The 23,610-nt window shown below is 46.7% G+C and overlaps 1 protein-coding gene and 1 non-coding gene across 21 annotated transcripts in view; both read right to left on the reverse strand.

Annotated features, from left to right (window-relative positions):
• NAV1 (neuron navigator 1) overlaps window positions 1-23,610 on the reverse strand; it is a 286,405-nt gene that overhangs the window by 72,266 nt on the left and 190,529 nt on the right. The window contains exon 1 of one of the 20 annotated variants that reach the window (XM_054461928.2): window positions 14,822-15,057. The exons of 14 other annotated variants lie outside the window; for them this stretch is intronic. In XM_054461928.2, the coding sequence (XP_054317903.1) occupies window positions 14,822-14,874 (53 nt within the window). In that variant the 5' untranslated portion in view covers window positions 14,875-15,057. Of the gene's footprint in view, window positions 1-2,321; window positions 2,452-9,398; window positions 9,507-14,821; window positions 15,058-23,610 lie in introns of those variants that run through there. 5 more of the 20 variants (XM_054461918.2, XM_054461935.2, XM_063647318.1 and 2 more) reach the window with 5 other exon arrangements.
• On the reverse strand, window positions 21,504-21,606 carry LOC129023198 (U6 spliceosomal RNA). The gene has a single exon (XR_008496703.1). It is a non-coding gene; the product is annotated as a U6 spliceosomal RNA (small nuclear RNA).

The raw sequence follows: 23,610 nt of genomic DNA on the forward strand, positions 1-23,610 counted from the left end.
TATGTATATGGGTTTATTGCTAATTTATTGGGAGGGTCCATTGTACATATTGAATGAAACGCATTATTTCCCTATTTTTAAAAACTGGTTTAGTTAATATAACAGGACAAAATAAAATCATATCCTATGGTACAAATAACATAAAATATAAAATTTTCTAGCATAGATCATAGGATTAAAAAGGTAAAAGCAGATAGAGCAGGAGATAGTTATGTCTAGTCTGATCCTGCTGCCTCATCACTCATGAGCCACATGGAGAGAACTTTTCGCCTGCATTTGTAGGCTACCAGCTGTCTCTCCTTTCAACTACTACACTCATCGCCTCTCCACCTTACCTCACATTTACTCCCCCACTCATTGGAACTTGGCTTTCATTTCCACTGCTTCACTGAAATCTCTTTGGCAAGGGTTACCAAAGATCTCTATATTGCTAATTCAACTAGGACTTTTTCATCCTTTCTGACTTCTGCGTTGCATTTAACACTGTCAGTCACTCCTTGAAATTCTTCCCTCTGTCAGCCTCAGTGACAGCATTCTCTGTTCCTGCTTATCCCGATTCCTTCTTCTTCCTCTGCCTAACTTTTACACGTTGGTCTTTCATTATATGTGGCTCTTGACTTACTGGTGTTCCTCTTCTACCTATTCCCTTGGGAGTCCTGTCCCATTGGCAAACGTGATGGCAGAGTATCTTCCTGTATAGCGTATGAGAGGTTGGGTGGAAGGGTCTGGTACAGAGCAGATTCTCAATAAATACTTGTTGAACAAATCAAGGGGTTATATTAAAATATTTTCCCCAGAACAGACGTGATTAGAGAATCTTAGGGTCTGCGGCAGGAAAGAAGGCAATATGGAAAAACAACATTTGCTAAGTGCTTTCTTCAAAGCAACTTTATCCCATTGCAAGTTCCCAGATTCCAGTTTTCCTTCACTTTCCCCTTCTTTGGGTAGTCATCTGCCGTCAGAATGACAATGTATCTACTTCTGGCAAAGAATTTTCTTGGGTTTCTGTAGTTGGGAAAGTCACATCAGGACTTTATTGGTCCCTTCTTTTGTGTAACAACAATAATCATATGCACATTTACCCACCAAACAGAAGCCAGCCCTTTATGTAACCCCCAGTGTGTTTCTGGAATGTCCTCCTACGTGGAGTTTGCCTAGCACAGCTTAAAAATTGCAAGGAGGATGCAGAATGTGCTGTGGAATTGTTTGTGTGTAAAATCGTTTGACCTCTCATGATGAGAGCTTCTTGAGAGCCTGAAGCCTTGTCATTTCTGTGGAAAACATTTATCCTAGCCAATGAAAACACACGGTGTTTGAGTTGAGCACTGTCATTTTGAAGGAATCACTGGAGAAGCACTATTAAGGTAAAACATTACCCCCAATCCATTTCTCTAATAAGGACATTTGAAAGATACACTATACATTCTTATACCAACTTTAACCACTCTTCAATCCCAGACAGTAGTCAAACATAAGGTCACCAAATTTTCCTATCATACAGTGGATAGTGGAATTTAATTAAATAGGGGGCTTCTCTAGTTACCCAATTATAGGCTGAAATTTAATATAGCACAATTGCCTCTGCTTTTTCCATTTATGAAATATGCAATGTAGTTCTTACAGGGGCTCATCAATCCTGTCTCCTAGGATAAACTGCAGTATGTATGCCACAGTGGCTCCAAAATAGACCATTTTAAAAGTATTTATGTGATAGTTTTTTCTCTGAAAAGCCACTTCTAAGATATGTGAATGCTCTTCCTTAGAGAAGTTTCCTTTGGGAAGCTTCCTTCCAAAGCTTTCTTTGCTTAGGGGATGTGAGTTTCTAATTCATTCTCGGATCCCAGACAGAGCTGAGATACTATACAAGGTAACCTTTAATTTGAGTCCCTCTTTCCCCCCAAAACAACCCCTACATTCTTTCCTAATGTAAAGATTTCCAATAACGGTGCAAAACTAGCAGTTAATAATAGGTCCCAACATGTAAATTACAGTGGTCTCCAAAAATAAAGCTTCATGGGGGAAAAATTTGCAAGTTACCACTGTGAGGTAGATGCAGTAAAGAACAGTTTCCTCACACCATGGAAATCTGGATGTCTTTGCACAATTGGCAGACAAATATTCTGAACACAGCCCTTAGAAATGATTTTTTTTGTGTAAACCAAATTATGACTTTTCCCTACCTCGCCTCTCTGTCTCCTTCTCCTCAACGAACCTTACAATTAAACACCCAAAGCTTGTTCCTAAGCCTAAGTCTTTCTTTACATTTCTACAGAGCAATTTAAAAAAAAAAAAAAAAAAAAGGCAAAGCTGTAATCCGTTACCTTCTTAGCACTTTGTCTAAGGTGATGACTGGGACCATGTGTTATTTGTGAAGTTTTCTTTCTTGCCAACCAGCTCATAAATAGGCTTGAGATCCTTAGAATAAGAGTGCTTGTTAAGGATTTCAAAAGAAGTGCTCCCAAGAGGCCCTCTTAATTCATACATTCTGAATAGCTTCCTCCCCCACTAAGATTCTCTACTCTTTTTATTAATACTACCAAGGAACACTGGGCAGGTTTGTCCAAAGAAATCCATTTAGAAATTCCATGGAATAGAAAGTTCACTTGTCTCTTTAATTCAGGTCTTAAGGAAGGTTGAGTTGTCACCCTCACCATGGGGGGGATCAGTGATCCGGCCTTGGAGGGCTTTGTAATTTTTATAGACCTCTTGCCTTCATCTTTATTTCAGAATTAACCGCCTTCTTATCTTAAGTCATTTAGTTCATGGACTGCTTACTCTTGGTGAAATATCTTTGTTGAGGGCTCTGAAGGTTTTCACTTCAGAGAACAGGACAGCTGAATACCACATTGTGCATGGAGGTCAAAGGTCAGCACTGGAGAGAAAACCCAGCTAATGCATTGTGAAAGACCTTCGTTTTTATGGGTGAGTTTTCCATGCATGTGAAAGTAAGCACATCTCTCACCTATTACAAAGCTTTGAACAAAAAAAGAACGAAAAGAAAAAGGAATCTTAATTCTTAAACAATAAGTGGATGAAGTAAAGATCTTATTCCAGAGAAACAAACCATACACAGGTGTTCAGGCAAGGTAAAAAGCCACTCATGACATGCCCCAGGCATGACATCCTGCCCACTTACAGATGAAGAATGAATGGAGGAAAGAATAACAGGGAACTGAAAGGATTTAAACTTCTCAAACCTTAACCTGTAAATGCCAGCTTTACCAAACATTTTTGAAAGGCAGATGTTCTACTCAGTTTTTACAGAATCAGGTATTGAAGTATCTATAGTGCTTTGCAAATATTAATACCTGACAATTTTCATAACCAGTTATTGCTTTCAACACCCCATGAGATTGGATTGCCATATTTCTGTAACAAATCCTTACTGATGCACTTTCCACTCAGACAAAATTCCATTCTCTCTAAACTGTCTCATACCCATTATGTGCCTCTCAACTGCCAGTGAACTTCATTCTTCTTCAAAGGAGGGAAACTAAGGCTGGAAGATTTGTCCTCAGTCGTGGAACAAATCAGTGACAAAGTCAGCATTAGATTTTTAGGTGCTTTATCTCTTCAGTGCTAAAAATGTGCTCCAACCTGGGCTGGATATCAAACATATACTTAGCAGGACATCAATCCTTTTCCTGGCTTCTCTGACATGTTCTTTTACATATGCTTTCCTCAAGATGCCTCTTGCCACATCACCTCCCCCAGGTTGGGAGGCAGAACAGTTTTTGTTATCTAAAGATACCTATCTTAGAGAAAAATAACAATTTTGAGAACACAGGAAATGACTGGCTAGGAAATTACTTTTGGTATAACATGCTTTTCTTGGGCAACTATGAGTTGAAATTCCTGTTCTGAGGCTTTATGATCAGTCTAGGACTTTTGGCATAATCCTTAAAGAAGTCAAAAGAAGGAAGATTGAAATTAAAAGAAGAGAAAGTTAATCAAAATCAAACTGGTTTTGTTTCTAGAGGAGATGCCTTCAGGCAATAGACAGAAATAAAAACATCCTGCTCTTTCTTCCATCCTGTTCTGATATAGGGTAGATCCAGACCACTTCTCAATTTAGAAAAGGGGTCCTCACAACTTCACCCCACCCTCCAGCCCTCCTCCAATCTCAGAAAGGCAGGCAGGCCAAAAATTCCTGCCTGCCTTTCTGAGATTGGGAGGTGACAGCACCTTTGGGCATCAACCAAGTGGTAGGTGTGAGTAAATATAAATTTCATCAATTATTACTCCAAAAAGTTGAAAATGAGTAAATACAAGCTATGACTTAGGCACTAAAAATATGTCCTCTGTCTGACTTGGGGAGAGCTTATTTAGATCTCATATAGATTCGGAGAAAGAAATAGAAAAGACCTAATCTGGTAGCTTGCAAGCCCTTTTTTAAGAAGAGCAATCGTTTTTACTAACATTTTAACCAGAAGTCCTCAATGTATGAAACAGGTAAACACAGGGCTGCTCTGTTTCAAAGGGAGGCAGAGGCACCAAGTCCACCTGCCCTGCTTCCTCCACTCCCCACCCTGACTTGGTCAACTCTCATACCATGAACAGTTTACCTCAGTCATTCCTACCCTATCACTGATACACCAAGTCATCCACGCAGATGGGTGTTTTTCTGCTTTGGGAGACTTCCGGGGAAGGGTTTTTCATACCTTCCTTAGGCACTCATTACATGTAAAATCCTTGCAGCAGTAGGTCTTTGTTATAAAAAATTACACAGAAAGTTGCCAGTGAACCTCAGCGTCATTCAAAGTACTAAGACCAATAGAATTTTTCCTGATACACTTCTGCTTTTCCAACTTGAGGCTTCACACCCATATCTACAGTGCATTATCAAGTCTAATGTCAGTTTCTTTAAGGTAGAGGAAAATTTTAACAACATAAAGCAATCTGAAAGCAAAATCCTCTGGAGTTTTATAATCTCCTCTAACCTTTCAAGTCCTACATATAACTCAGCAATATGCCTTTTCTTTCTTTTCTTTTCTTTTCATTTTGGAGACAGAATTGCTCTGTTGCTCAGCTGGAGTGCAGTGGCGTGAACATGGCTCAATGCAGCAGCCTCGATGTCCTAGGCTCAAGTGATCCTCCAACCTCAGCCTCCTGAGTAGCCAGGACCACAGGTATGTGTCACCATGCCTGGCTAATTTTGCTGTTCCTTTTCTGGAGAGACTGGGTCTTGCCATGTTGCCCAGGCTAGCAATTTCCCTTTTGAAACTTCCAATATAGTCTTTATGGAAACAATTTTCTTTTTATGCTCATATTTCATCAATTTATGTAATAATTATATTATCCAAGTTCAACTGGCATAAACAGGTTTGGGAGCAAATGCAATTCTAGGAAAGCATTCAACTTGATTGGTGGAGCAGAAGGATGCAGGCACACTTGAGAGCAGCCTGTTGGCAACCTGTGCTCCGTGTGCAGAAGGCACACAGTCAGAGGGAATAGTGAGCAAGTTGGTGCAAGGGTTGTGCTCTGTCTGATGCCCAGAACCATTTTGGAAAGACAAAAGTGAAATTCACAAGGCTGAAGACATCAACGCAGCTCCCCTTCTGACTTTTGCTGCTTTTCAATATATTTCTCTTTGCTTCACCTCTGAATTTTTTTGCTAAATGGGGATGAGGAAGTGAGGCTAATAATCGTTATTGCTGAATCATTGGGCTGAAATCACATGGCCAGCATTATTTAACTTTAAGACGTTATTTCACTGGTAGAATTGTTCTCAGTTAGAGAGAGTCTTTTTCTTTTTTTGAAACAGAGTCTCACTCTGTTGCCCAGGCTGGAGTGCAGTGGCATGATTTCAGCTCACTGCAACCTCCATCTCCTGGTTTCAAGCAATTCTCCTGCCTCAGCCTCTCGAGTAGCTGGGATTGTAGGCATCTGCCACCATGCCTGGCTAACTTTTGTATTTTTAGTAGAGATTGGGTTTCATCATGTTGGCCAGGCTGGTCTCGAACTCTTGACCTCAAGTGATCTGCCTGCCTCGGCCTCCCAAAGTGCTAGGATTACAGGTGTGAACCACCACGCTGGGCCAGAGAGAGTCTTAGTTCAACTTTATAAAAGGAACATGGGGTAGCTAAGAGCCTTACCTGAGCAGACTACTATGTCAAAACCAGACACCAAACCCAGGGGTCCCAACTTCTTTAGGGGGCTCCTATAGGCTCCACTGTCTCCCTGGCACAGTAAATTTTTTTCCAAGGTCTTGTGGACTCTCTGGGGATCAAAGCTGCTTTTACAATGAATAGCTCTGTGCAAATTCCCAGAATTAGTTTCTCAGATAGCAGGAATGCTCCTAAACCAGGTTGCGCATGAGTAAGCAATGATTTCCTCCCTCCTGCAAGAGACTCACGGCTAGTTTCTCAGACAGAGGACGTGACTGGCCACTTTTGCCCCCTGAGGTTCTGAGGCCAGGGGTAGAGCTTGCTGGAGGCTGGTAGGTTCCCTGCTGAGGTAACTGAAGTGCAGCAGCCCAGATTCCATCTCCCTTTCTAAACACTCCATACATGCTAATGCTGGAGGAGCACAGCTTTGCCAGGGATTTCCATATGAGAACCCCAGAAAAGAAACAACTTGAAATATCATGGCAAACATGAGATGCACCCATAAAAGATGAAAGCAATTGCTATAAACCACGTGAAAAAGCTGGTGTTATTACATATACCTCCTCCTTCACACTTAATTCGTAAGAGTGAGACAGGAGGACCCTTTTAATAATGGGGCAAGGAAAATTAATAAATTAACATACTGCTCATATACTGCAAAGGTAATAATTCCAAAACACATTGTGAGCACTGAGAAGAGTAGTCTTTGTGAAGTTTTCTCACTCAGAGAGCCGCCTTTCCAGGGAAAGGCAATCTACAATCTTTCCCAGGGTCAGCTCAACACTAGCCTAGAAGGTGTCTGCAAAGTTGTTTGGCATGAATCCCATATATTGGGGACCCACTCCGGTGGGGTTGCCATAAGGAGCTCTGGGTTCATGGAAGAAGGATCTCAGGATAAGCACTCAGTGACAGCAGGCATGGGAATCTGAGTTGGCAACCCAGAGCCTGGAAACGACAAGGATGTTTACCTAGAATTTATGAAGACAGAAGCTTAAATGGCAGAAAAACAGCACCAATTATGGGCACCAAATACATATATAATATAGGAAATGGGAAAAAATGGCAAAAACTTCCAGAACATGAAGGTATAGCATAATGTAAACAAGAGATTTCATTAGGGAACTTTTTCCAGACAAGAGTGAGGCATCCATTTCCAGGGATCTGATTAACCACTCAAGCACTGCTTTTCAACCACGTATCAGAGGGAATAAATAGGAGCAGGGTCCAGGATGTGTACCCTGGAACACCCTCTGCTGTCTTCGCCGCTGTGTCTAGGGGCAAAATTCCAGAAACCCATGGCACCCAGGAATAAATCCCAAGTATGTGTTCTCCTTCAGGGCCTTTGAGCCACAATTCCACCTGCTGGCAGAAATACTACTTCTGTTTTAAAGCTGTTAAAAACCTATTTTTAAAATCGTACAGTTGGCAGATCACCAAAATCAAAACTTGATAGTCTAGTATAGTCTTATAGAAGAATTTAAAATAATCCATGGGAAAATGTTCCAAGCCTGAAAAATAACACTTTCACACACGCACACACGCACACAGGCAGGACCGTGTGTGTGTGCACTGGGGCAACTGCCTGCACAGCCACGAGAATGGGGGCCCAGGAGGATGGTGAAGATGACAGAGTGGGAATGGGCCATATGTTCCGATTTCTTTATACATTACCTATTGATCCACTGCCCCATCAATTCTCTTTAAGACTTATCTCAGGCCCAGGGCTCTTCTCCTTCTTCCTTCATACCTGAAAGTCTCCCTTCTTCCTGAATAGTGTCTCCAAATTTCTTCATTTTCTTTTATTTTTTTGAGACAGGGTCACAGGCTGGAGTGCATTGGCATGATTAGAGCTCACTGCAGCCTCGACCTCCTGGGCTCAAGCGACCCTCCCACCTCAGCCTCCCGAGTAGCTGGAACTACAGGCATGTGCCACCAGGCTCGGCTAATTTTTTGTAGAGATGGAGGTTTCCCTATGTTTCCCAGGCTGGTCTTGAACTCCTAGGCTCAAGCTATCCACCTGCCTCAGCCTCCCGAAGTGCTGGGATTACAGGCATGAGACACCGCACCTGGTCATTCTCTCCAGATTTCGATGCAGTCTACATTTGAACTTCCATGAGTTTCCCACACTCACTGCACTCCTAATGCGCTGCTCCTTGACCTGGGCATAAATCTTCCCTTACATTTCTGACTTGCTTGCTTCCTATTTCCAGCTACTGTTATTCCCCAATAACTGTTAAATACCCAATTCTATTACAAGTTAATCATAGTGTGGAATGGGAATAGGTTGTCTTTTGTTATGTTTTTAGTGATTAACAGAATTTCTTGGCACATAGTAGGCAATGAATAAATACTTGCTGGTGGATTTGCTTCCATTTTATGTACCTGTTATGTTTCAGGTGACATGATTTAACCTAATCTGAAGGGCTCTGTGTGTGACACGACACAGCATAAATATGGTATGTCCAAAGCTGTACTGCTATATTAGCTCTTACAATGGTATCTTATCAGCTATTTTTTGTCATCATCAAAAGATCATTACTAAGTTCCACATATGCAGCACTTGGATAAAATCCCCTGGCCCCTAGAAACTTATAATTGGACAAAACTATCACCACATGATGAGTAAATATGGGGAAAATATGTATAGATATGTCTAAAAGCAAGACTAGGCATGGTGGCTCACACCTGTAGTCCCACACCTGTAGTCCCAGCAGTTTGGGAGGCTGAGGTGGGTGGATTGCTTGAGCCCAGGAGTTAGAGAACAGCCTGGACAACATGGCGAAACCCTGCCTCTACAAAAAAAAAAAAATTAGCTGAGCATGGTGGCATGCACCTGCAGTCCCAGCTACTTGGAGGCTGAGGTGGGAGGATTGCTTGAGGCTGGGAGGCAGAGGTGGCAATGAGCGGAGATCGCGCCACTGAACTCTAACATGAGTGACAAAGCCAGACCCTCTCAAAATAAATAAATAAATAAATACAATAAAATTAACTTCCCTGGAGGCTGGGGAACCTCATTAGCAGCTCTTCTTTATAGGAAATGACCATCCCAAAAGGGAACTTGATTTTCAAGCTTGTAGAAAGTACCCAGCTCTTTAGATTTACATTTAGTCTAGGGAGGAATGGCTGTATAGCCAGCCAGAGCTGGGTTTGAATTTCTGCTCCACTACTTACTGACTGACTTAGGACAGGCACTTTCCCTCCCTGAACATATGCGCACATCAGAAAAATGGTCATGTCACCATCAGCCTTTCAGGGTAACTGGCAGAGTAAATAAGATAACAAAGAAAATACCTGTAAAGCACCCAGCTCAGTACCCAGGAAATCAGAGATGGGTACACAACTTTCCTCTTCTCCCCTCTTTTGAATAACTCATCCATTATTCAAATGGCACCTGCAACAATACACTAAGTAGGAAAACTGGTTCGTGAGGAAATTCATACTTGCTATATATCCTTTGTAAGTCCATGGGTTACATCAAGCATTCCTTGGTTATGCTCAATACTTAAGGACCAGTGGCCAGACTGTTGTGTATGTGTGTACATATGCATGTGTGTGGGAGGGATATTTGATATTCTTTCTTTTTCAATATTTCTCAGCCAATCATGAGTCAGAGCCTTTATGGGATAAAGGCTTCCTAAGATGTAAACGTCCAAGAATTGAGCATTTCTAGGAAATTCCTGAAGCATCTCAAGAAAGTTAGGCTGAGGATGAATTGTCAGATCCTACACATGCTCCACAAGTGTAGAATTATTCGATTGTGCTTCAATGGCAAGGGCAAGGACAGCCTAAGGACAGTCTATTATTCCATGAACTAAACGTGAGCTGACACTGACACCCAGGTCCAGAGGAAACAAGCCAGTGGCACTATCAAAGACCTCCAGATAGGATTCCTCCAGATAGCAGTGAAAAATTCATTCAGTTGTTTTGTCTCAGAGGATTCTGTCTTAGATATGAAGTCTGTGTGACTGATGAAGGCATAGTGATGGTGGGTCTAGGCAGAGAAGTTAGAAGATGACACAGAACCTCTCAATTGGGAAAAACTTCCCCCTCTTTCCTCAAATAAGCTCTTGTCCCTCTGGAAAACTCTTAGTTTCTCTTCAAAGCCCTAAAGAAAATGCTGCCTCCTCTAGGAAGCTCTCCAGGACCACTCCAAGTATGGCCCCTGCTTGCTTGCTTTCAGTTACTGCACATATGACCTGGTATCACAGTTACTTGCTGCCTTCTGCCTCCTCCACCAGACTGCATCCTCCTGCATTATCCCCTTTCATATTTCTCATGGTTTGAAATAACATATTTAAAGTATTTGCTAACATTGATTGATCTGTTTTCATTGTAAGAAAACAGCTCCTAAACGCAGGGACTACGGTCTGCCTTACTGCTCACTGTTCTACCCCAGTAGCCAGAACTTTGCCTGGCATCTGGGAAGTGCTCACTAGAGTTTGTTGAATAAATGAATGAATGAATAAATAAATAAATAAATAAATAAATAGAGGTCAGCTCCTTAGGGTTCTGTCTGTTTCTCCAGCACCAAGCATAGTGGCTGGCACAAAGTTGTCAGGGAGGAAAGGTTAAATGAACAAAATTGCTTTTTAAAAAATCATCTTTTGACCGGGCATGGTGGCTCATGCCTGTAATCCCAGCACTTTGGGAGGCCGAGGCAGGTGGATCACCTGAGGTCAGAAGTTCCAGACCAGCCTGACCAACATAGAGAAACCCTGTCTCTACTAAAAATACAAAATTAGCCAGGCATGGTGGCGCATGCCTGTAATCCCAGCTACTCGGGAGGCTGAGGCAGGAGAATGGCTTGAATCTGGGAGGCGGAGGTTGCAGTGAGCTGAGATCACACCATTGCACTCCAGCCTGGGCTCGAAACTCCATCTCAAAAAAAAAAAAAAAAAATCATCTTTTAAGTTTTAAAAAGTGGTCTATTTTTATGTAAATTGCTATCCGAACCAGGAATGTATAAATATGCCATCCTCATTAGCATAGAATTTGGACCAAATAGAAACCTGAATATGGACAATGAAGAATTTAAGTAAAAATCAGAGATATATTCTAAGCTGGGAACTGTTCCATGTATTATACTCATAGGCATCCTCATTAGAGTCTTAGTAAGACGGAAGAAAAAGATGCTAAAAAAAATATTTAAAGAATTTGGGAGAGACTCTTGCTTCTGGGAATGACTTCACGTGGTCATAATTTCACTTATCAAAGCCCACATGTTTAAAGCATTCTGCTCTTCATATTTTCTCATTGTCATTACATCCCAGTAAGGTAGATCAATCAGGAGCTATACCCATTTTATAGAGAGGAAAACTGAGGCTAGAGGCTATGCAATCTCTGTAAGGTCACAAAGCTAATTAGTAGTGGAGTAAGTTCTAAATCAGGTCAGCTGACTCCAAGTTTAGTAATCTTCCCACTCCCCACTGGTTGGATGGCAATTATAATTTTCACTTCATTCCAACTAGAGTTCCAGGCCAACTCTAAACCTTTGCTGAAGCCTCCAATTACTCTCAACTTCTGCATCTTCAGCATTTAGTATTCCTGAGGCCTCAACTGGTATTGGTAAGAATAGTCTCCTTATAGCATAGTAGTTAGGGGTTGGCTTTAGAGTCAGACAGACCTAGGTATGAGGACAAATCCCACTACTGTGATCTTTAGTATGTTTACTTAACCTCCTTGTGCCTCAGTTTCTTCATCTGTGAAATGGGATGATAATAATATATACCTCATATGGTTGTTGTGAAGATTAAACGAAAAAATGGTTACAAAGCACTTAGTACAGGTTGTGTTTTACAGCCTCATGTTAAAATGAGAAAAGGTGATTAGCTGAGATGTTAGACATGGACTGTCCCCCCTATTAAGATGCCTTCTGCTCATTAAGTCCCTCCTTCATTCCTCCCAAGCTCAGGGCAGGGGCTTTGCAGGAAGAGGTTAATCCACCAAGTGTGGTTTGCCTGTGGTGTGTGTGCCTAGTCCCATAAAACCCTCTAACAAGAAGCAGCTCATTGGCTTGGCTGTCCCTAGGCATTCTGTCCTCTCGCAGAGGCTGCGTTTGTGCCAAGCCGAAGCCTTCTGCCCCAGGGAGTCTCTGTGGGTTGAGTGAGGCAACCGTAGTGAGCGAGTCTTGTTCCCACTGATCCCCAGGCTCTAGCTAAGGGTTCTTTCCAGGAGGGAGTCTAGGAGTGCTGAATGGGATAGATGCCTGGACTTCACGCTTGGAAGACACTGAAGAACAGTGTTTGCTGGGACAGGAAGAGAAGGAGTCTCCAGGAGAGACCATAAGGTTTGAGATACGCAAGAACAGTGCTTGTGGGCACAGCCTTCCATGATAGATGGAAGAATCCCAGGCATCCAGAGAAGAAATACATCTGCTCTGAAACAATGAAGAGGCCATGGACTGATCACGGCTCACTCATCAAAAGCTGGTCATGGAGATATCTGAGGGCCAATTAAGTCATTCACCCAAATACCCTCACATCTTCCCAGTGCTGCCTCCTTTGGAGTTTAAGGGAAACCTGATCCTGGAGGGTAAGCATCTCTTTGATCCCTGCTGGCCTCAGCCAAACATCATTTACAGGGAAAGTTTTGAGCCCTCCCCAGAGCAAAGGCTTGGGCTAAGCTCCCCCTCTGTGAATTGGAGCCAGACTAGTTAAATTTTATATGTGAAGTGTGGCAGTTCGAGGAATGACCTCCACTTTACAACATCCCCTGTCTCCTTGCCTACCAATAGCAATTGACCTGAAAGTCTTGGGCTTGGATGGAAAGGAAACCACAGGCCTAACCCAGCTCCACCCTAGTAGGCTGGGTAGGTGTAACATGACCTGCTCCTCAACCTGGGCTATGGCAGAGAGGTACCCGCCCTGGCACACCTGCCCAGAAGTCTGTTTCTGGTAAGGAGCTAGGTGAGTATTCAATAGCTATGGCCCCAGGATAGGGCACTAAGCTCTCTTTATAAGGGCAGGTTCCCGTGAGATGGAGTTGGGTAGAGGAAGGAGGCGGGGAGAATATCAATTCAAAAGAATGAGGTAGCCTAGAAAAGGCTGTTGAGTAGGAAGGAGTGATAGGCTCAGAGAAAGGGCACTGGGGTCACTTAGAAGACTTGCACACCCTCCAGGCATTGGGGAAGCAAAGAATTTAAGAGTAGAAGCAGTGCAAATATTGTTTGGGTGGCAATTATAATTTTCCTTGGGCACACCCTATGTGGATCTGAAGTAGGCTCTAGTTGGGGTGGCAGAGGTGGAGGGAGGAGAGGAGGTTATGAACAGTTCCTTCCCTTCACCTTCTCCAGGTCCCAGTGAGCTGTCCAGGACTCAGCCCAGGATCTCACCTGAAGTAAGAGGTCCCTACATGGGTCTATTCTCTGCTCATAAACTGGTTCCTTTTATGACACCACCATATCTACCAGTCATTTTGGCAAAGTGACCCCAAGGACCCAAGTCACATTCCAGGGGGGCTTCAGGGCTGCATTCTGTCATACTGTGGTAGGGGAAAAAAGTTTGGGGTCAGCGGGCCTCTGGCTTCCAAGGGGCTCCTGGTGCCCACGGTCTTGCGGGGCAGGAACGGAGGCAGAAGATGCCTCTCTTTTCAAGCCTTGCCCAATTCTTTGCTTTTACCCTAGACCTTTGTGTGCACAATTGCAATTGAGCCCCTGGAGGGCACTTGGGGCTCCCTTCGAGCAATATGAGGAAGCAGGAGCATGTTACAGGGTGCAGGTCTGGGCTGCGTGAGATTTGAGGTGGGAGTGGCCACAGCACCAGGCATAGGGCCCAACCTCCAACTTCCCAGGTCTGCGGGAGGCTGAGGGGAAGGAGTGTGTATATGGGGTGAGAATAGTGAGGTGGGAAGCCTCCCCGGCCCACCCCTTTAAAAAAACCCAGAAACCCCAGCCCCCTTTCTCAGGCCGGTGGAATTTCCTAATTCTCCCTTGGAAGTGCAGTTTCCAAGTCAGCTCAGAGAGTCCCAGGGCCAGCTGTGGTTACACTCACTTCCCCTTTATGAAGGAGCCTCTGTGCCTTGCCCTCACCTTACAAGACCAGTCCCTCACTGTGCGTCTCCCCAAATTACCCGGCTCTCCGATTTTCCACCCCTTCCCAGGGTAGAGCACCAGGCTTCACTCTCTCTCGGAAGGATCCAGCCAGCAGTACGGTCACAAATTCAACGTCCCCTGCCTCCCCCGTTTCATCCTTCCGCCTCCCACCACCTCCTTTCACCCCAGGACGACCCCCGGAGCTTCCGGAACTAGGGTGACCTTGGCAGGGCCGGCCTGGGGCTGCAAGCCCCTCCTCCTTCCACCCGCCTGGTCCCCAGGACCCCCGACCCTCATAGCCCGGGCCCCCACGCGCCACAGCCGCAACCATCGAAGTTCAATCAAGTTGCGCTATTGTCTCAGCTCCGTCCAGGTCTCCCGGGCGCCTAAGCTCCTTTCCTTCCCTTTCCACTCCCTAGAGCCCTCCACACACCCACTCCCAGCCCCAAATGCCCATAAGCCAAACGTCCAGGAGCTCGGAGGCTCCGGCGGCGCAGGCACTCCTCTCTCTGGCGGAAAAGCGAGCGCGGCCAAGACCCTCCTTCTTGCGGACCCCACACCCACTGTCCCTGAGACTGCAGCTGCGGCGGAACTGGGGGGCTGCGGCTGGGCGGGGGGTGCCACAAACCCGACCCCAGCTCTGCGGTCTGGCGGTGAGGCCGGGGGGGCGCGTGGGGGCGCTTACCTGCGGGGGAAATTCACCGTTCTTCCGGATCTGGGCAGGGGCAGATGAAGCATCTTCCCCGGCTCAGGCGGCCATTCACTGGGTGGGCACCCAGCGCCCCCCAGGACCGCTCTCGCCCGACACCCGGGGACACCCGAGAAGGTATGAGCTGTGGGCCACGCGGAGGGTCGGAAACCGAACCCTCGCCTGCCCTCCGCTCCGTTCTCTCCCCACCACCCGGGCTTGTACTTACGGCTCCAGCTGTACTTAAAGTGACAGAGCCCCATTTCCCCGCCGCTGACTTCTGTCCCGAGCCCCGGCGATGCAGGCTGCGAGCGGGCTCTTTAACACCCAGAGCAGGTAGACAAAGAGCCACCGCTGCTTCCTCCGTTCCGGTGGCCTCGGAAGCCTGGAGGTGCCGACGGGGCTGAGGGCTCGACCTCCACCTGGGCTGCTCCGGAATTAACCCCTGGGATGCCAGCTGCGGTCCCCTGGGCGCTCTTACTCGCGCTGCACTGGCAGGAGGGGGTGTGAGCAGCGAGCCACTTCCCTCTGGGGCACGGGTGGGTAAGGAGTTGGGGAGGCCTGGGCAAAACCTTCTCCACAGAGGGCTTCCTCCCGGCCTCCTCCTGGCTCCTTTCCAGGCTTTTAGAAATTTCTAAAAATCGGAGCATGGGGTCAGTGCATCGCCTAAAACAAGGTCCGTGGGGTGTGGTGGGAAACGAAGGTCCGATAGGGGTACATATTGCCACAGGTTGGCTCAGGACCCTTCTGCTCACATCCAGGAGCCAAGTAGGGTGGTGCGACCTTCCGATGTCCTAACAACCTCACGTGGTGGGGCCTAACATCTCTCCAGCATTCAGGAGACCACAGATTAGGTGAGGTGTGCTTGCTGGGGGAAGATTGTGGGAGAGAAACAACAGGTCACGCCACCCAAGGATCTGTGTCTTTATCCAGGATGCATTTTCAGCTGACTGGTTAGGAAAAAAAATAGTGGGATCCAGTAGCAGGGCCCTCCCATTTGGTTCCTCCCCCCGGAGGGTCCTCCTGGTAACTTCAGTCTCCTGGTTCCAGAGAAAGGAGACCTGTGGGGGAATTAGCCTGCTGCCCTCACCCTTGCTTCCTCCAGTTCTCACTCTTGGCTCCTGGAAGGGGCTAAGTGTCTATGGTTGGGTCCCGATCCCAATGTGAACTGGGCAAACTGGGAAGCCTACATTTTATAAATGGACAAATTATACCTACAGTTTCTTTAAGCGACAAAAACAACAGCAGCATTTTTTTAAGCCCCCTAAAGTGCTGAACTAAGATGACTTGGGACCACAGAGCAGTAGTCTCTAGTGTTTGGGCAGTTTGATGTGACTGAGCCGCACATACAGATTCAGGTCACGTGTTCTCTTAAGCCTATCTTTCCAGGCCTCAGTTTTTACAGATGTTAAGGGAGAGGTTTGCACTCGTGAAGTCCTCCTCCTCGCTCTCACTGCGTTTAAAGAGGTCTGGGTGGTGCTTTGAGTCCTAGGAATAGTCCTTTCCCAAGTCCCCCAGCAATGCAGGCTGCCCCTACTATTTTCGGCCCACAGGTCAATGCACTTTGGGTAACTGCACAGCCCATCTGCCCCTACTACTCTGGCTGCCCAATGCCATTGACCTGGGGCTGCAGCTCTGGAGTGATGAACCACAGTTCTTAGAGGGCAGAAAACCGCAACAGGGGGACCTCTGTTTCTAGAGAATGGAACAGTTTAAGTTGGAGGAAGGGTCTTTGTTTCTGAGGTTGCATATTGTGGCCAAGATTTCCAAATATGCTTTGAGATCAAAGGGGAGTAAAGAGCTGCAGTGATCCTAGCACCAATCCTTCAGACTTCCCCCTAGCATGGGGGGCAGACAGATTTTTATTCCCTTTACTCTGTTCTAAGTGGTTTGGGTGGTAAGACTTAGAAAAGATGCACCAGCTCCCAAGCAGACCAGCTCTGAGGGGGAATCAGAGCAAGGCAGATAGTTCTCTCTCACATATTCTTCCATTTCATTCCAGGATGATGTCCCTGGCCAAGGCCTATCTTGGCTCTCCTGTTCTGGTAATGTCCTGAGCCTCCCATCCTCACCACCATCCGAAACAGGGTGAGCACAATGAGTTCTCTAGGGAGGCTCTGTCCATGCAGCTGTGCTGGAGCTGGCCTGGGTCATCTGGGGAACAGCTTACAGTGACGTGCCATAAGGGATTCTCTTTAGCCTCAGCCAGCATGGAATCCTGAGGAAAATGACTTTGTCTCAGCCAAAGGAATGTCATCAGCAGGGGATGTTTTTCTCCAGATCTAGCTGTAAGCTTTCCATAAGGTTTCCTCCTTCGTGGTTTTCTCAGCAGGGAGGGCCTGGAAGGAGGGAGATCTGAGGCCTGAAAGGGGTAGACACAGGGGTTTACTTGGAGGGACAGGGGTCTTGTGCATGGAGCTGAGCTGTTCCTGAACATTCCCTCGCAGCCCCCCAGAGACCATGTGGCTCGATCCCTCATCCTCAGACCTGGAGGCCTGCCCACCCTTCCTTCCACCCTCCTCCCCGTGTGTCTCACCTCACACAGGGACTGGAGAAGCAAACCATAAAGAGAACAAGTCTCAGCCAGTAGCTCAGCTCAGGGGAGAGGCTCTCAGCTGAGTCCCCATTGAGCATTCTGGGGTATAGGGTCTCTAAATCACCTCCTTCTTGGGATTGATTCCTGAGCTGCCAGAACCCGACAGAAGGCAAGTTTCCTGCTATAAGTTCCTCTTTCCTTCTTGATGAGGAGGGTAAGTCCCACAGTAGTGTCTACCTTACTGCTTTGTGGAGGTTATGGTGGGCTTTTATAGGGGAAGGAGCAGGATCCCAGAAGCGTTGCTACTTAAATAAGTAACATGCAAATCAGCACCTGCTATTTTCAGCCCACAGGTCAAGGCACTTTGGGTAATTGGCAGCAGCCCTGAAGAGAAATGCTGTCTGGGAGTTTTCTGTGAAAATATGAAAACACAGCCTCCCCTGTCAATGGGGAGCTCCTGCCCTTGAAGGGGCCCTGACCTTGCCTGTCGTGAGGGTGTGGCAGAGTAGAAGGGACATGGTGGCATGGTTGCCTTGACTACAGTGGGGGTGGAGGGTGGGGGACGGGCAATGAAGGGGTGACTCTGAGCATGACTGTAGCCTGGGGTGCAGGGAGTGGGGGGCAGCTGAGGGACACATGGTAGAGGGGGATGACACCTGCTGAAAGGGAGCTGGGAGTCAGGCACTTGTCCAGAAAGAAAACCCAGCCAAAGAGGGAGAGTGGAAAAAGGCCTGTCTATCTCACATAGGCTTCCTCTGTGCTCCTGTGGGGCTTCTCTTCAAAGAGCCCTTAGGAGCCATGATCTCATTTGTCTCCCTTGCCAGCACTCTCACAGCAGCTCTTTACAAGGGGGAAACTGAGGCATAGAAAGTCCAGGAAATGTCCAAAGCAGAGGGCAGAATGCAGGCTAATATGCATGAGGTCCCTCAGCCAGATTCCTGGGAGGGGGTAAGTCTCTCTTCCTTCCCACACCTTCCCCACCTCAAAGGATCTCTGGAGTCACCTTGGCTGAGGCCCAAGGTTCTTTTGGCTGAAGTTTCATTTCCAACAGAGACATCGAAAGATAGTTTATGGGAGGCTCTCCTTGTCTCCCAGACAATAATCTCAGAGGTTGATGTGGTTGGTTAGAATGGGGTAAGAAAAAAAGTGAAAGACTTGAGAGGCAGTTTGGTGTGCTCTAAATTCCAGTGTCACTTGCCTGAGGGTTTCTGGGTTCCAGGGTCACCTGCCTGGGGCCTGATCACATACCCGATTTCCTGGTGAGCCCCAGAAATGAGACCCTTGAGAGGATTAGGGTCCCAAGGTAGGTATCCACAACTCTGTCCACTGACCTGCCCTCATGTCTTCTCGTTCCCATCAATCATAAGGCTATTTCATTCCTCAGATGGAAAAGCCTGTCCTTGCACAAGTTTTGGCCAGTCAGAGAATGTCCCTCTGGGCTTCTGGGTGATAGCTGGGCCTGTGACTCCTCTGCATCCTAGCCAGGTCTAGTTGATAGCATAGTGGCAGAAGCAGGACAATGGGCATTTTACAGCAGAGTGATTAAAAAGAGAAAGAATTAAACCAGAATGGAGGGGCAGGGAAAGGAAAGAGAAAAGAATTGGGAGAGGGACGTCAGTGAATTAACCCTTTCCATACTGTGGCAGGATCAATGGGGAATTATCTGGCCACATCCTTAATCCCAGCTTTCAAACACCTACTCCCAGATCCCCCAGTGACCCTACTGAATCCTGAGGGAATCATCTGTTGTGACCTTGACAGATGTCTAAGAAAATAATTTCCAGTCTCTGTGTAGGAGAAGTTTTCAAAGCATTTTCACATCTATGAGTGTATTCTATTTTCAAATAACCTAGTGATCTAAGGTGAGGCAGGTATTATTATACTTGCTTTAGAACATTAACAGCAAGAAAGATTAATAATAGAGTGGCCTTGTTTGGCCACAGGTTTAGAAGCCACAGTGACATTGGGTCCAGGTCCAGGCAACGGATTTCTTTACCATTAGCAATGCCTGTGTCTTCCAGAGTTCTTCATGCATGAATGTGGGGCGCTTCTCTCCTTTCCTAGACCAGCATGGCTGCTGTCTTTCCTCCTCAACCTCCAGGCCCTTCCTGCAGGAAATGCCAGGTACACTGGATCAGACCCAGTTCATGTGATCAGAAAATCCAGAACGTTTGAGCCAAAAAGGACTTTAGAGAGCACCTAGTTCAAACCCCTCATTTTCACAGAGGAGAAAATTAGGCCCAGACAGGGCAAGTGACTAGCTCAAGATCCTTCCACACAATCCAGGTGTCTTGATGCCTGGAGCAGGCTTCTCTTTACCGGTCAATGGCACCACTTCTTGCCAACTCCCTCCCTGGTGTGGGGCTCAGATTGACAGGTTTGGAGGGTAGATGGGAGAGTTTGAACTGGGGGCACTGGGGGTCAGCAGATGCACAGTGGAGTGTTCCAGAGCTCAGCCCTAATCCCAGCTGAGATTTCTCTGGGGCAGCAAATCAGACAGCTGGAGGAAGGGGTCCTGCTCCCAGCTGTGTTACTGTTCAACAAATATTTATATAACCTTCGAGGAGACCTGCCTTTCTCACCACCCCCACAGTTGGGAGGGGCAGGAGAGAGGGTAGACCCTCCAGATCTTGTATAGTGAGCTACCGTCTCAGTAATCCTAGCTGATTATCTTGCTTCCAGTATCCCAACACATCAGTGGCTTTGTGTGCTTCTGAGAACATGAGACAGAGGACCATAGGAAGGGGTAGGGGAGAGGGGCTGCCTCTCCAGTAAGGGGCTGATGGACCCTCACCTGGGGTCACTGGGCAGATGCCAGGGTGTGTATGAGTGTGTGTGTATGTGTGTGTACAAACTCTCCACCTCAAGAGGCCAGGAGCAATCATTTCAGATCAGCTTAAGCACCCGTGCTACTGCACTCCAGTGGTTCTCCATTGCTAATTTGGATCCCAAACCTCTGGGAAACAGAAATGAAACCTCATACAATGTATTGAGAAAGTACTGTAAATGATCTTCTTCTTCTACTTCTTCTTCTACTTCTTCTTCTTCCTCTTCCTCTTCCTCTTCCTCTTCTTCTTCTTCTCCTTCTCCTTCCTCCTCGTCCTCTTCCTCTTCCTCCTCCTCCTCCTCTTCCTCTTCCTCCTCCTCCTCCTCTTCCTCTTCCTCCTCCTCCTCCTCTTCCTCTTCCTCCTCCTCCTCTTCTTCTTCTTCTTCCTCTTCTTCTTCTTTTTTTCTTTTTTGAGACAGGGTCTTACTCTGTCACCCAGGCTGGAGTGCAGTGGCATGAACACGGCTCACTCCAGCCTCAATCTCCAATCACTCAAGCGATCCTCCCACCTCAGCCTCCCGAGTTGCTGGGACCACAGGTGCAAGCCATCATAACCAGCTAATTTTAAAATTTTTTGTAAAGACGGAGTCTCGCTGTGTTTCCCAGGCTGGTCTCGAACTCCTGGGCTCAAGCAATCCACCCGCCTAAGCCTTCCAAAGGGCTAGGATGACAGGTGTGAGCCATCACACCTGGACAATGTTATCTTCTTTAATCTTCAAAACCTTCTCCCCACCTCCACTTCTATCCCTGGTGTAAGCCACCATCCGTTCTCACCTAGCTAACTGCAGCAGTCTCCCTTCCATGCTTCCTGGTTCCCCTGGTGTCCCTGTGGTCTGCTGTCCTCATAGTAGCCAGACAGACCCTTTGCAAAACATGTTGGATCACATCATCCCTCTCCCTGAAGTCCTCCAGTGGCTTCCTCTCTCTTGGAAGAAAAGCCAAAGTCCTCAGCATGGCACACATGGCCTCTGGCTACCTGTGACCTCATTTCTGGCCACTCGCCCCCTTGCTAACTCTGCTTCAGCCACACTGACCTCCCTGCAGTTCCTTGAACTTATGCCAATTCCTGCCTCTGGGCCTTTGCATATACTCTTCTGTCTGCCTGGACAGCTCTCTCCCCAGTTATCTGCATAGTTTATCAAAGAAGGCTTCCCTGACTGCCCACTCTCAAATACCCGCTACCCCATCACTCTCTGCCCCTTACCCTGCTTTATTTTTCTTTATGACACACAGCACCACCTAACCTATTGCATGTTTATTTGTTGGCTTGTTTGCCATTTCTTTTTCTCTCCTTTTTTAATTTAATAAATTTTTTTTTAAACATAGAAGGCTTCACAAATTTGGGTGTCATCCTTGCACATGCTAATCTTCTCTGTATTGTTCCAATTTTAGTATATGTGCTGCCAAAGCGGCGAGCACTGCCATTACTTTCTTTCTTTTTTTTTTTATTTTTTGAGAAGGAGTCTCGCTCTGTCGCCCAGGCTGGAGTGCAGTGGCGCGATCTCAGCTCACTGCAAGCTCTGCCTCCCGGGTTCATGCCATTCTCTTGCCTCAGCCTCCCGAGTAGCTGGGACTATAGGCACGCACCACCATGCCCAGCTAATTTTTTGTATTTTTAGTAGAAATGGGGTTTCACCATGTTGGCCAGGATGGTCTCGATCTCTTGACCTCGTGATCCACCCGCCTTGGCCTCCCAAAGTGCTGGGATTACAGGCATGAGCCACCACACCTGGCCCTGCCATTTCTTTTTCGTTTTGTTTTTTGAGACAGAGTCTCGCTTTGTTGCCCAGGCTGGAGTACAGTGGTATGATCTCGGCTCACTGCAACCTCCACCTCCTGGGTTCAAGCGATTCTCATGTCTCAGCCTCCTGAAGAGCTGGGATTACAGGCACGCGCCACCATGCCCAGCTAATTTTTGTATTTTTAGTAGAGACAGGGTTTCGCCATGTTGACCAGGCTGGTTTTGAACTCCTGACCTCAAGTGATCCACCTGCCTTGGCCTCCCAAAGTGCTGGGATTACAGGCGTGACCCACCACACCCTGCCATTTCTTTTCATACATGAGTTTAAGAGCAATGCCTATTTTTCCTCCTGCCACATCTGCAGTGTCTGGTATATATTAGGTGGTCTACAAGTGTTTATCGAATGTATGAGCAAATATCACAAGGTGGGCATTCCTTTCAGATAATGACACCGAAGCACAAAGAGGCTAAGTAATGCACATAGGTAGTGAGTAGCAAACTGAAAATTATACCAGACCAGTTGCGCTCCAGAATGTTCCATCTACTTTGTTACTCTGCTTCCCAAGAGCAGGAAACTCCACAAGGACTTGTGGAGCTATAAGAGAGTGTATAAGCCAGCCATGGTGACTCATGCCTGTAATCCCAGCACTTTGGGAGGCCAAGGTGGGTGGATAGCTTGAGCCCAGGAGTTTGAGACCAGCCTGGGCAGCATGGTAGTTTAAACCCTGCCTCTACCAAAATTTAAAAAAAATACAAAAATTAGTGTGTATTTTAAAATATAAGAATTAGCCTGTATTACATTTTAAACTTAGCATGGATTAAAAATAGCATGGTGGCACTTGCCTGTAGTCCCAGCTACTTGGGCGGCTGAGGTGGGAGGATTGCTTGGGCCCAAGAAGTCAAAGCTGCAGTGAATCATGATTGTGCCGCTGCACTCCAGCCTGGGTGACAGAGTGATGCTTGTCTCAGGAAAAAAAAAAAAGAGAGAGAGAGAGAGATTGTATAGCTGTTGCCTTCCAAACTTCAGGGGTATCTGATCAGAGCTGGGAAGGGTGGGATCTCTTAGTTGGAACCTCACACAGGGAGCAAGGAGCTCCCTTGTATTTTCCCTGGCTAAATCCAGAAAACAGGGAACATTGGAGGAAAGTTCACTCCAGCATGGGCACAAGGCAGCTGGCTATCCCCCAGGGCCCCTCTGTGGAGGCTCGCTGTGGCTTGGAAAGGGGCAGTGACAGCCAGATGATAAGCTCTGTCCCTGATCTTCTAATAACACTCAGCAGAATGTCAGCAGTCCTGGGAACCCCAGCTGCTGCAAGTCCCACCACCTGAAATTGTCCATATGGCCATGTATGTATAGATAGTGTCATTCCTGAACTGCCCTTTGTCATCAAACCCACAGGGGCCAAGACAGAAGCCAGACTTCAAAGTAGAGGAAGAATGAGAGATTGAGGCTGGGTAGAGGGGCTGGAAGAGGGTGAAGAGTCAAAGAGGGCAGGGACTAGGTCAGAGATTTGTTTCTGTCTCCTAAGCTGGAGATGCCCCACAAGAAAGAGACAAGGCACGACACAGACCCCTTTTAGTAGGAGCTGGCCAAAGGAGAAGGGGGTAGGCTGGTAAGAATATACTCGCCCTGCTCTGGGTCATCCCCCAACCCTCAGGCTGAGCACAAGGTCACTCATCTT

This window comes from Pongo pygmaeus, chromosome 1 (assembly GCF_028885625.2).
Source record: "Pongo pygmaeus isolate AG05252 chromosome 1, NHGRI_mPonPyg2-v2.0_pri, whole genome shotgun sequence".
Classification (NCBI taxonomy): Eukaryota; Metazoa; Chordata; class Mammalia; order Primates; family Hominidae; genus Pongo; species Pongo pygmaeus.